Source organism: Spodoptera frugiperda, chromosome 11, assembly GCF_023101765.2.
Source record: "Spodoptera frugiperda isolate SF20-4 chromosome 11, AGI-APGP_CSIRO_Sfru_2.0, whole genome shotgun sequence".
Lineage (NCBI taxonomy): Eukaryota > Metazoa > Arthropoda > Insecta > Lepidoptera > Noctuidae > Spodoptera > Spodoptera frugiperda.
The window spans coordinates 7,975,978-7,990,580 of NC_064222.1; the positions used below are offsets into that span (position 1 = coordinate 7,975,978).

The 14,603-nt window shown below is 34.5% G+C and overlaps 1 protein-coding gene across 4 annotated transcripts in view; it reads left to right on the top strand.

The window, feature by feature from the left end:
* LOC118274585 (unconventional myosin-XVIIIa) overlaps window positions 1-14,603 on the top strand; it is a 297,865-nt gene that overhangs the window by 256,257 nt on the left and 27,005 nt on the right. For all 4 annotated transcript variants that reach the window (XM_050696858.1, XM_050696857.1, XM_050696859.1 and 1 more), the window contains one exon: window positions 10,557-10,646. In XM_050696858.1, the coding sequence (XP_050552815.1) occupies window positions 10,557-10,646 (90 nt within the window). The remainder of the gene's footprint in view (window positions 1-10,556; window positions 10,647-14,603) is intronic.

Below are 14,603 nucleotides of genomic sequence, written 5' to 3' on the forward strand. Positions count from 1 at the left end.
GTAGGCGGTAGGCAGTTCTCGTAGTAATATATCAAAATTGATTTTATGGATTGTGATTTAATTTTGATCATAAATTGTCTAAGTAATTGTATGTATGAATGAGAGTTGCGAGGGATTTGAAAGTGTAAATTACTCGTGATCGCCAATAGAAAACTGTTGAAGGCAAATCCTCCGCTAACGTCGGTCACCGGTGACCACCACGGCGTTCAATGTGTTAATCGAGAAGTTGTATATAAGTGCGACTGCCGAGCAAAGGGGATCGGGTGCAATTCTCGGATCATGCGAAGAATTATTAAGAACAAATCTTCTTTTCTTATATGTGCAGTTACGAGAGGCTCATAACATTACATAGCCAAAAATTTTAGTAACTTCTAATATTGTTTCTATGCCTCTGCTTATACACTCAAGGAACGTAAGGCGAAATGTTATTTTTGAGTGAATGGTAGAGATTCGAAAGTGCAAATTATATCGGTGTAAGTGTGAGAAAATATCTAGGCTTTTGATTGGTAGACTTGATAGTAGACCCTAATTTGCGGAAATTAAATAATTTTATGACGCCGCCATAATAACGCTGGCGTCGACCATCAGTGTTATTTTATTAGCAAAGACTATTATTATTATGGAGTTTTACTTTCGTCCGTTAGTAAAAAATAATACTTTTGCTTTTGATGAAATTAATATTGTATGATGAAATTAGTTGAATGGATTGAATGGTGTTTGGCAATAACTTTTACTAATAATGTCATACTTCAATATGGATCAAATGTACCAAACGTCACTTCCAAACCCTTGCTAATAATTTCGAAAATTGATAAACTCTAGAATGCCTCGATTCGACCCAAAAGTTTGTGCTGGCTATGTATTTTCTTTCTTCTCAACAATCCATGTAAAAAAAAACTACTCCTAACATAATAAATACATAGTCCGAGGCTGCGGACTCTAGATAGTCCGCAGCCTCGGAGTATGTATTTACCGGAGCTCCGACTCGAAAAGCAAGAGTAGGAACGGGGTGGTTTGTAGTTAATAATAATTTGACACTCCCAATCGCCTCGCCCAAGGCGGGAGAAGTCAATGAAAAATTTTCCCACTTTAAAAAAAACATATGCGTACTTTCGACTTAATAAAAAAAAATAACGAAACCAAATGCACTTTGGCCTCAATAGTACATTGTCGCCGGTCACAGGTTATCATCCCACCCACACAAAGCGAGAGCAAGCAGAGATTTCCTGCTTGTAATCGAAACTTTAATAAATAGGTCGACTGTATCTTCGAAATACGACATAATTGAGCAATTTAAGACACGTTTATTTTCTTCAAAGTGATTGCTTAGCCAAGATTTTTATTTCGGAGAAAAAAAATATTGTGGCGAAATTGTACTTCGTTTGTGAATTTCCAAATTATTTCAATAGCTTAGACTCAATTTTTTTTTGTTTCTACAAGAAAAAAATACTGTGGTGCTATCTAATATTTAACAAGAACGACTTTATTCTACCAGTCTCAACTCTCTTTACTCAAACGACGAGTATGAAAATATTTGGTTTCAACGCCTGGTTAATTCCATGTTGTATTTTGGTCGACGCATTGCCGCGTATTTACAATTGCAAAACGATCAGGCGCTTCACGATTCGGGATGCTTAAACGCAATCGTTTTTTTATGATCTAAAAATTTGTAAACAATCTTCATAGATTTCTAGACTTATATCTACAACTACGTTATAAACTGAAAAACGTATTGAAAGTATACAAGTATTAGACAAATTTACTAACTGCCGTACTCAGAGTCATTTAATGGTTACTTAACCCAGTTCTTAGCAATTGTTTTCGGAACAAAATTGTTACTAAGGAGTAGTTCAAGTAATCATTAAATGTCTCAGTTATAAACGTACGCATTCACGTACCTATTGCATTTTAACTTCGTCTTGGAAATCCTAAAATTATCTTTCACTTCGACGTTTAAAATCGCGCTTACAAATATCTTCCCACTGTTTCCATTCATTCATTCCATACTCTATACTTAGCGAGAAATCAATCTCAGAAATTAACTGGCTACACATTGCCAAAACATACATTTGGAAATAGCGACGGAGAAACCGATTCATCTAGATTTATTGGGTACAACGGTCGCAAGGGAGCCAAACTAAACTGAATAATTTCATGTTGTTTCATTATGTATTAAGTAGTATTTTGTGTAAGAAAATAGATTGATTTGCTCTGATGGAGAGCATTTATAGCTTAAACTATGCGGAGATTATGGTAACCCTTTTGTGTAGTAAAGTTCCAGCAGTGGATTGCCACATAACTGTTAGACTATCTTCTGTTCTGTGACTATGAATTGAAATCGAATAGAAAAGCAATTTTATCGCGTGATCATGGCGCTTGCAACAGTGCCGAAATATCGGAAACTCATCAAAGTGAATAAACATGGTAAATATCCCGTCATAAGTTCTAATAATAGAAAAGCAATTTTAGTTTATTAAACTTTATAGTTTATTAAAACTTTACAGTGTTGTATAGTAAAATAATCAAACGTCACTAAACAAGACAGTCAGACTCAGAAATAGTTCTGTCACTACATTTTTTTTACAAAAGACAGGGATAGAACGTTAAGTTCAACTTAAATTCAGCGTATAGCGTTCCAGTATTCGAGCCTTACTCATATGCATTTAAATCCGTTAAGGCTATTTTATTTATAATAATTTTGAGTGAAATATCAATAAAATCTCATCATTCAAACGTCACAAACTTTCAAAATAACAAAATGAAATACACCTAAATACGTGTTTAATAATGACTAAAGCCTACGTTTACATGGCAAGCTATTAAAGCAAACGATTATAAAGTTAAACATCGATTAATATTAATCGATTTGATCTCTTTCCTAACATGTCAATAAACTGACAGGCTGAAAATAAATTACCCAACTTATGAATATTTTAGTTAATCTCGTTTTTTATTTGGGATTATAATTTAACTTACATTAATAAGCAAGAAAGCGAATAGTTTTGGTTATAGCTAAAATGTTAGCATTAAGTAATTGCCTAATTTTATCTTAAAACTTCAAAGATTACATAAACCCATCGATCTAACACGTGTGATACGGATTAGTAGGAAAAAGTGAATATTGGATACAGTTTAAAGTCACTTATTACAAGCTTAGAAAGGTTGGACATATAAAATATAATAACGTCACGCCTTTTATCCCCGAAGGGTTAGGCAGAGGTGCACATTACGGCCGAGACCTCTTGTCCCGGCAGTCGCACTCCCGACCACTCGACCAACGAAGCAGTCCCTAAAAAGTTAATCCCTTTTCATCAAAATTTTACTTCTATTCGAGGCATAGACGAATTTTGAACTATCAAATGAACACCATTCTAGTCTAGGTATTGTTGAACAAAATAAAAAGTAGTAACTTAAACAACAGAAGCTTTATTTAACACATTACCACAACATGTCTCTCTTACTTACGTCACACCCAAAACAGAGCTCTCACAATAATTAAGAACATATTGAAAGTAATTCTGTGTGGTCTGAAACCGACGAATGATCTATCGCTTCAATCACGCATAGACCGCCTTTATTAGGGGAGAGATTTTTTGTTCGCGTAACAACGACATTTGTAACCGCCTTTATTACTGTGCTAGACATTTATGTTTGGGAAATTAAAATGTGTGGTATGATGATGAATGTCTTCTTTTGTTTTTAATGATTTTTTTTTTGTTTGTTTTTGTGATGAAGTTATAGGTACTTGTAATGAAGTGGGAGGAACGCCATCTGAGTAGATAATGATTTTTATAGGGAGAGAAAAATGAATTAATTTATCTTTAATGTAAGCCATGATTGGACAGGATAGATACTATGTAATAATGTGATGAGATATTAAGTATTTTTAAAGAGAAATGGGAAAATCTTAAGGTAGAACGATCTCTTGCAACATTAGGAAAATGTTTTTGTACCGCAGAATGCAAATTATTATTAGATTAACCACATTATTTCCAATAATCAATCAATAAACCCATCACAGAGGTAGCAAATACATATTAACTGAAATTACCTGAAGAAGTACGAGACATTCCACTTCTAAAACCCTCATTACTTCTTATAAATAAGTCCAGTAACCTTAGAAATTCCTGGCACAACTATCCCATAATATCTAATGATAGACTATAAGACCATCCTATTACCCCTTTCATTCTACACCTAGGTAATCAATCTTCCTCACCTAGGCTGAGGTAATTTCCTGCATACCACTGTCTCTAGTCGTTATTTTTTCTCCCTTTAATTTACTCTTATAAAAAGGGACACGACCGCATCACCGCACGTCTGGTGGCAAACTGACATCGTTTGGTATTTCCGTGCAAGTACGCATGCGCGTGCTCTGTGGTTGTACTTAATGTGTTGGTTGTGTGAAACCTATTTATTGTTGGTAGTTATAGGTAATAAGGTGTAGTTGATGGGACAATGGCATTTTATCATAAAATTTGTTTTGATATTATAACTAAGTGACACTTAGGGTCGTCTCGAGAAACAAAACCATATCTTCTCAGTCAGCAATAGGCAATATTTTTAGATTGACTCTTATATCAAGGTGTACAACTAGCGATAATTATTCCAAATCTTGTCATGTTCTGGATGTTCAGACCAAAAATCTTTAAGCGTCAACTACTAATACTACACAGAAGTAGCTGTTATAAATTATATTTCTTACAAAACAAAAGTTAATTGATTTCACATTTGAAATCATACATAACATTATCTATAGAAGCACAGCAATTAAGACGCCTACTCTTGCAGAACATTCTAACCTGCTTGCATATCAAGCTGAACAACCAGTATAAACTGACCATTTGGTATACGAAACTATCATACAAAGCGAGACCATGATAGACTGGTATTGTATATGTCGATATGTTGCCGTCTGTACATACCGCGATCTCCAATTACAGAGTATCTCTTAACGAGTTAAATACCGCATAAGAAAACGCTTCCGATCATAGAAATTGTAATGGATTTTTTTTAAGGAAATGATGAAAGTCACTTGTGTATAGGAAATACTGAGAAATAGCTATGTAAGGAGTATTTATTCTAGGTTTTTGAAATGTTCATACATACATACATACATAACCTCACGCCTCTCTCCCACAGGGGTAGGCAGAAGCAATGGACGTACATACCTCTTTGAAATGTTCATAAAGATTGAAACAAGTTAAAAATAATTACATAACTGTTTGACGATGAACTCGACTAATTTCAAGCCATTCTAGAGGCTCATGTTCATGTTCACAATTGTCACGTTGCTGCTGCTGCTGCTATTAATTTAGTATGTTTCGCGAAATTTATAATAAAAAAAAATCAAGTTTAATAAAATTTTAATTTTTGGGTAGAATACAGACTTTTAAACACGTTGAATGAGTGTTTAGTAAACCTTTTTACACGAATAATTGTAAGAATCGTCTAAAATCATGTTCAAAATAATTGCTAACCATGAGTTGTTCTAAATTGTCTTCTTTCCTGGCGATGTGACCGAAGTGAGACAGAGGAGAAATGAATCCTTATCTTCAGTACGTGTAGTAAGCATAAGTACGGAAGGCGATCCACGGGATCTGAAGCCTTTTCCTCTACCACATCTCAAATGTATCAATGCGGTCTATCGACACCATTAAATACAAAATCACTCCACTTTGAACCCATAAATCGGATCACTGTTACACGTAACTGTTCCATGGGAACTAATACTTGTTCTTGTATCGATAATAACGGAACTGTTGTTTGTGTCCCCACTCTATTGAATTATTAGTAAGTATTAAGTACGTATGTTTTTTTTTTGCTGAATAGGAATAGTGTTGTAATCGTTTTGAGATGTTAGTTCCAGGTGATTATGATGTTTCCTTAGTGATGTACCATGTGCAGTTTTTACCAATTTTGTAGGAACGATACAATGATTGTCGTATATACTTGATGAAGATATGATGATAGTATTTATTTATTTTTATAATAACTATCTTGAGACATACGAAATTAAGAAAATCACGGTTTACTCACGTATTATTAATGGAGAAAAGCCTAGTGTAAGCTGCGCGACGTCGCCGCGTCTGCGCACGCTGCTCATTATGAAGAGTCCCTCTGTGACTCGAAACTAGTAACCGTGTTTTTTTTTGATGTAGTATCTTAATTATTAGTTTTCTTAAATTGCGTCAGAGTAAATGTTTAGCTTTCTTTGAAACAAGAACTCTTTTACACAGAAACTGAAGATTTTGTCTCTTATTCTATTTTATTTCTTACTAACGTATGCTACTCTGTGTAATTAAACTACCATAGCGGTCACAGAAAATAATATCTCCAAGCCCCTGATGAAATAAGTTCTGCCGGCGACCAGCAACAATCTAGCCAATTAGATTAAAACTAGGATATCTATTCAAATCTGTAAGTTCTGTGCCAAAGCACAGTTGTAGGCTCTTGTGATGCAAACCAGTAAAGCAAATGGGACAGGTCGGTATTTTCAATAGGTTCCATTTATTGTTTGCCTTACTGTTATTCGTGTACTGGGACATGGGAGGTTGGAGTACATGTTGTTTAAATATGACCCTTGTTACATGGAAATAAGGTAGGTAATGTAAATGACATGAAGGTAAAGGAATATGGCATGGTAATTTGTTGAGAAGCTGACAGGTCTACTCTCTTAGTATGAAATGACGGAGGATGTAAAGCACAATATTATATCAAAAATCGTGTAAGGAATAATAGAAATGCGAAAGGAGTTAGTGATAGGATAACGTAGTATAAGAAGGCATGGGATAAGGTCAGGACGAATTACTCAATCCCACGCCTTTTATCCCCGAAGGGATAGGCAGAGATGTACATTGTGGCACGTAATGTTACTGTATAATAAACACCAACTTTTCACATTTTCATATTATTGCCATATACTGGGTTCAATTCAAGACCCCGTGGTACTACTGAGAAATTTTTGAAAAACCCGCAATACCAGTAATATCAGAAGACCCCTTGTCGCCGGTGCTTCGCTTTTGTGACCACTCGACCAACGAGGCAGTCGAATTACATTAGTAATAACTTTAATAAGTACGAAAATACAAGGAATAACATTACGATATTTATTTATATATAATAATAATATTAATATCTACTATCTATGTATAAAATATTAATGCAATATATTATTTTGCATGGCACTTATTGCTATCATTATTTTCTAGTTTAATGGTAAAAGTAGAAGTTGGCTATTATGCTTGTTTAATAGCCCGAGTGAGACGCATCCAGTCATTAGAAGATAACTAGATACTTTGGTACTTAGGTACAGGAATGTGCGATAATCTCCACTTGATGATGTTCACAAGATTATAATTATAACAGTTTATTATAAGTATATGTAGTTGCAACTTGTTCCTGCTTCGCCTTAAGCGTGATTTCGCAATGGTTCCCGATGAATAAATATGCCGTTTTCTTTATACATGCCTTGTCCTAACAGCGACGAACACGTCTAACAAAGAATTGCTTAATTAGGTTGAGTATTACATTAGTTATACGCAACATACATAGTTTTTATAATAACTGTCGTGAGACATATTAAATTTACTTAAAAAAGTCATGCTTTACTCACGTATATTAATGGAGAAAAGCCCTACTAGTTTCGAGTCACCACAGGACTTTTCATCATGAGCAGCGTGCGCAGACTCGGCGACGTTGCGCAGCCTATGTAGGGTAGTGTTACGTAGGCTGCGTGGCAGCTTCGAAACTAGTAGAGCTTTTCTCCGTTAATATACGTGAGTAATCCGTGAATTTTAAGTCAACATTGTAATTTACATAATATTTAAGGCTGTTTCTTTAATTATGAATCGCACTATCACGATCGCCATCAACATCAGCCTGTTTCGGGTAATAGGCTACTTCTCATACGAAGAAGAAATGAGCATTATAAGCAAGGTATAATAAAAACGTATTATTGTTTGCAATAATCTGCAACCGACATCCGTAGTCAGTGTAATAGCCGGCAAGAATTCTGTAACGTCTCGTGATTTAATGCTGATAATCGCTGATACATTATTGATTAGGAAAATCTGGCGTAATCTCCACTGTTAGGGGCCATTCACACTGGTACACGCAGCTACTTACGCAGGCTAAAGAAATTGATTGACTGACAACTGATTATTGAATTTTCTACTCTTTGTGTGGATTTAATATAATAACTTATTAATGCTATAAGAACGTGAATTGTTGCCATATAATTTTTCACATCGCTTTTTTATGTACCTATTAGATACTCACCTTTTAAAAATGTTTGTGTTGACGGTCTTTTACAGTTTTTAAAAGGCAGCAACGCACTTTTGTCTTCTCTGGTGTTGCGGGTGTCCATGGGCAGCGCTGATCACTTACCATTAGGTGACACGTCTGCGCGTTTGCCCCCTATTCCATCTCCTAAAAAATACACGTTACCATTTGCAATTATGTAAAATAAATATGTAACGAACCACTCTCTTAATCTTTCAGTAAATAAATATTAGGTACTCTACTGAACATTATGTTTTACAAATCAATCTACACTGCCCCTAAGGCATACCAACATCAACAACATGAAACACAACGTTTTTACACGCATTCTCGCATACGACGAGACGCAAGCATTTCCGCGCTATCGTAATAGTATTTAGAACAGGTTCGCTCTAATTGGCTGATACGAGTCATACGTATAGTAAGTACATCAAGAAATCGATTAGAAATGCAACTTGCTATTAGATGCGATTATTTTGTTGCGTTGTCGTCGCGTCGCTGTTTGTTTGTGTGAATTGACCTTTATGCCATATTTTGTTAAGGATTCTATGTCGCTAGATTTTGGTGTTACACTTTAGTCGAAAACTACTGAATCGGTTTCGATGAAACCATACCTTTAAGTAGCTTTTAGATTTATCCCAGGAGGCCGTAGGTACTTAGATATCCCAGTCATAATATCAATGGGTTTAGGTAGTTTGTACTGTAAAATTGCAAAACAGACAAAAAAAACTCAAAAAAATCCCACCAGTCTATATCCGTAGAATAAACATTGTGGGTAAGTATGTAACAAGATCGAAAATTGTATGGCAATCCTCTACTAAATATAAGACTTAATGTCTCATTTACACCTTTAAAATGGTAAAAACTAGAATCAATAACGTTTCCACTTAAAATTCCGCCTTCCATTTTACTCCAAATTTTCTCTCACTATCATCATGCGCACGCTACGCTGTACCGCTCTAGCGCATCTCATACTTGTGCGCCTGCGCAAGGTATAGAAAAAAGTACCTTATGACTTGTGGAATAAAGACTTAATTACGTTGGGCGTGTCAGTGTTGTTGTCATAGTAAATGAAGATTTTTTTATTCTGATGCTAATTGTTAGTTTAAGTAAAATGTGTTGTTTTTTTATTGGCAATAGATTGGTTAGTAAATGGGTGTAGTACATTATAGATATTCTATATACTGTTATTGTCAATATCCATTTTAATTCCCAAAGCTGAATGTAATATTTCTTCTCTTTTCTTTTAAAATAACTTTTCCTTTTAAACCCTCATTAATAATTCACATTTTCTCTTAAGAAAATGTATAGAAATATCTTTACATAAATATGTACAAATAAATTATCTATCGTAAAGAGAAAATATTGATTAATTTATTGATAAACTGCATTTCTCTAACCTCATTAGGATTCCGTATCTTACAATAAAGTTAATGGTTTTCTAGCCTCTCTTTAAAATGTCTACGAAGTCTATCAATACTATAATATTAATAATATCTTTTTTATGCGAATTTAAAGAAATATGGATATTCTTGTACAAAATTATACGTATTTTTGGGTAGCTAGCTACTGTGTGAAATTAATTACTGTTGGAAAATAGTCGTACTTATAGCAACTGATTTAGGGTGCTTTTCCACCAAAAATGTGCTATGCTACGTTGCTGTCATTGACACACATAACTTAGCACTGGTGGAAACGGACTCTCTTTTTACCCGACTGCGCCAGAAGGAGGATTATGTTTTTCGAGAGTATGTATGTATGTATAGAAAGCAAGCCGTATGTGCCCTCATTAATTCTTCATATTTAGAATGGGTCCCGACTGCTTTAATTTTACGATGACTTTCTTGTTTTAGGGTTTTTCATTTTCATATTATGAAGAAACGCAGTCGGGTTTTTTAGTTTTTTAAATTACCTTATTTTATTATACGTACAATAGATATGAACAAATTCGAAAAACACACACACACACACGTACACACACGCGAAACATGATATGAAAACTTATTTCTTGAAATCATAGAAATTTCCACTAGATTTATTACTTCCATATACGGAACAGCGTGCAGTGAAGTCGCACATACAGACATACACTTGAATATGAATATAACATTAGCAAGTTTAACTCATACAAATGACAAGTCAAACAGTTAGGTCACGGCATAATCACATACAAATCAATGGGCTAAGCAGAAAGTGCATGATTTCTAACACTTGTAGACATACAAGCGATAATAAACCTTATACTGTAGCTAATAAAATCGGTTTTGTTACAGGATGAGCTGGAAACCCTTAAGGCAAAATTGGAAAAGGTGGAAAGTGAACGAACACATTATAAGAGTGAGTCGGAACGGCTCGAGTCTAAGGTGAGTGCAAAACTTATTTTATTTTCCTTGAAATTTTCTCTTCGAGTTTCTTAGAAAAGTTTCTATTTAAATTATTAGCTTTGTAAGCTAAGATTAGCACGGTTTTCCATGTGTAATGGGGATTTTCGCGCCGCTAGAGGCGCTGTTGTAGCTTTAGGGATATATAATAGTGCTATAGAATATTATTGTTAGTGCCAATTTAGTGGAATTGTGGTAGATAAGCTATTTGGTCTACACCTTACTAGAACCAGTGCAAAATCGAAAACCCAAATTGAATAGAGGTCTTAGTACGAGTTTGTTTTACGTTTAAAGTAATCGAAATCGAAAAAAGTAATCGAAACCAACCCATTTTGAAAACAAACTCTTACTAAGAGTAGAGAGACTTACTTTGCTCGACAGTCGCATAAACGAAAGGATGTATGTACTACAGCCAATATCAAACAACTCTAGTTTCTTATAAAATTAAATTATACTTTTAACTGTGAAAGTTTGAAGAGCGAAGGGCTTTCCACAGTATCTGTGAACGAATGAACGAAGCCGATTGGTAGTTAGTATTTTATTATGTTGATCTCGGTCATCGAGTTTCTAGGTTAATTATCGGTTTATAGAGCTTGTCGTAAAAAATGATACACTGTTACTATTTTACTATCTTATTTTTTATATTATTTGCGATTTTAATCGAATTCTGCGTACTTTTTTGTCGTTTTTACTATCTTCGTTGGAAATTATGCGCAGATGGCAATATTGTGTTGCTTTATAGTGTTCAGCTATATTTTTGTTATTTTCCACTTTGTTGTAAAGTAACTCACAATTTTAGTTGCATTTGCTACATTATGTTACATGATGCTCCGTTATACGTTTTTCGGCACCTCATCTGATTAAGATCAATCATACTAAAACCTCTGAATAAATCTAAGTTACTTTTGGCTTACATAGAGACGTGTATTATATTATATTTAGGGTTCGTTTTCCCAGTGCCAGATAATTGTATAATAGGAATAATTCAGAATATTTGTCAATTCTTCCATACTAAAATCTGTCAAACGTCAATTTTATTCTACATATAAGAATTATCTGTTCGTTATAAATCAACCCTTAGGACTTGTTACACAATGTCTGGATAGTCGCTATATATCAGATAACTTTGAATTAAGAACGTAATTTGTATACACTATCACTTATATGAAGGCGGTGAAACAGGCGCTTAGAAAAATAAAACTCCAGTACAAAGCTACTCTCCCATAATATTTCAATAACCAGCCAGACACTAAAAAGAATACCAAATGACCAAAACAAAAATACTTGTAATGACAGATGCAAGTTTTTACAAAAGAACGGGTTTCATTACAGACTTGGTGTAAAAAGTCGTCGGTAGAATATTAGGCTGGAGACACACTGGGCTTTATTATAATGAAAATTCTTTGATTTCGAGTTGCTGTGGAAGAGGACTCGAGTTCGGCTTGGTAAACACATAACACTCCTTTTGTCAGTCGGGTATAATGATCTCATGTTGTATAAAAGCTACTCTATCTGCTTATCTGCTACCTCCAATCACTTTCAAGAATTAATGCTATATTATTTTTGGGAACAGTGTGTAAAGTTCTCAAAGGAAAGGAGGATCTTTCCCCCAGGTGAGGTGATTGTGCCTAACGGGCTTTCTACCCAACTGCTGTTTGTTGGGATTTTCTATCCATGTTTATTCGCATGTAAACTTCATAGGTGCGATGTAGAATTTGTGACATTATCCGTTGATTTGCTCGACGGTCCTATATGTGCGACTTCTGTCATCTGTCACTTGTCATGTGTTGCCACAATATATTTCCTAAATCTACTCTCAGACAGAGTATTCAATACTTTAGAACAATCTCATTCCTGCATTCTTGATTGCCATGTTTTCTCGTAATTCTACAAGCACTCAAGAGCGCCCAAATTGCCAGTAATTTATTTCGATATTGCCTTGACGCTCTGTTTCGCTGCATAGCAGTTAAAACAATTCAAGTATAAGGAAATTAAAAAAGTAGAATAATAGTTGCTCACTCACATTCGAATCACGTTTTTATACTGATACTAGTGGCCTACCCCGATTTGGTTTCGGTATTTTTCCCCTACTAACCCATTAAATTGTTACATTTTCTTTCATGTAAACTTTGTCCTGAGAGTAATCAATAAATTATCCAATTATATACATTTATTCAGGAGTTATGACTTTTTATTATTTTAATATATGGTTTCAGCCCCTACTTCGCCAAATTATTAATGGTATAATAGAAATAATTACCCCAGATTAATGATATTTAAAGCACGTATTATAATATTGATCTTTGATTAAACATTTTTGTTATTATAGTGCATACACAACAACTAGCAATTTGAGCGCTCTATCGATCGTAGCTGTCAACGTAACGTCAAAAAAACATAAATTAGTAACGTAATTAAAAATACTAATTCAATAAAATAAATCGTTAAATCTTCAAATATTAATTCTAAATTAAACAGATCAATAGCCTACCATAAATTAAGACTAGATTAGACGTATTGCCAGTAATAGACACTTGTAAACTGTCATAGACAACCATTTAGTTTTTGGCCAGCAACATGATGTATTTCCATGGCCCACTTTATTTGATTTAAAACGATTATAGGGGCGTTTACGAAATAAAACAAATGTCCCCATATATAAATATTTGGTTCTTTATTTTTTTAAATTAGATTTTGCTCGCGGCTTCGATCTCGTCAAAAGTTATATTCAATATCTTTTTCTACAAAGTAGGATATGTGGACATATTGACAAAGACAGCACGGTTGGCGCGGTGGCTGGGTAACCGGCTGCCGTGCAGTGTGTAGTGGGTTCCCGCTAGGAGCAATTCTTTGCGTGATCCACAAATTGTTGTTTCGCAGTCTAGTGTGTGTAAGTCTGAAGTTGTATGTTTGTAAATTGTAGTATGGGGCAACGCTTTTCTTCTAAGAACAATAATAATGAAAATTGTATCGTGTAACAGAGAGTAGCTAACACAGTCCTTAGTCACACTATTTAACTCATGAACAGCTGGACTGACATTTGACATCATCTCACACAATAAAAAGATGACGTTGTTTACCAAAATAAATAAACTGTCACTACTATTAAAAAATAAACATCTACAATAACTTTAAAAAGTATCATGTGTGTCCCAAGCTTTATTCCTTCTCACATCAGCTCCGCTCTCCCACAGTAAAAGACAAGGGTCGTATCCGGCCTGACCGGATGAACGGCTTTTATTGTCCGTGTTCAACAATCGCCAAATGTCACTAATAAGGTTCTATATTACCTATACAACCTTCACGGTCTTTGAATTATTTATTTCCAAGAATTCGTGGAAGTTTTCTTTGCTTTATTTAATGGTTATCATGACTTAGAGAGTATTTTTATGCCTTCTACGTAAAGTTAATTAATTCAAGATAATAGTTTCATTAACCTATTTATCAGCTATCGATTGAATGGCAATATTCAAAGACCATAATTAAATCAATTATCTCGGCATCAATAAGACCGGTAGTCGGTGATGACAAAATAAAACAATACAAGGTAATTGTTATGAAGTTCATTGGTGAGGAACGAAACGCCCACTGGCCTAGCACCCGTCCAGCTTACCTTGAGGCAGGATACGCGTGCATAACCCGTGGCAGTCTCTATGCGACTTTTGCCTACATCAGCTGCCTTAAAAAAATTAAAATGTCAAATCAGTGACAGTTTTCATGTGACAGTTATTTTGGCGGGATATTTTGTCTGTGGTCAGATTATTTTCTTGGTATTACTAATGACTGTTGTTAAAAATTTAATGAAAGTACAGTTTCTACAATAAGTTTGAGATTAAGTCCATTATTATTGTGTGTAAACAAATGTTTAACATTTATATATTCATACTACGAGGAATCTAAACTGTTGGAGGAAATATCGTAAAAGTTTATTATCTCATA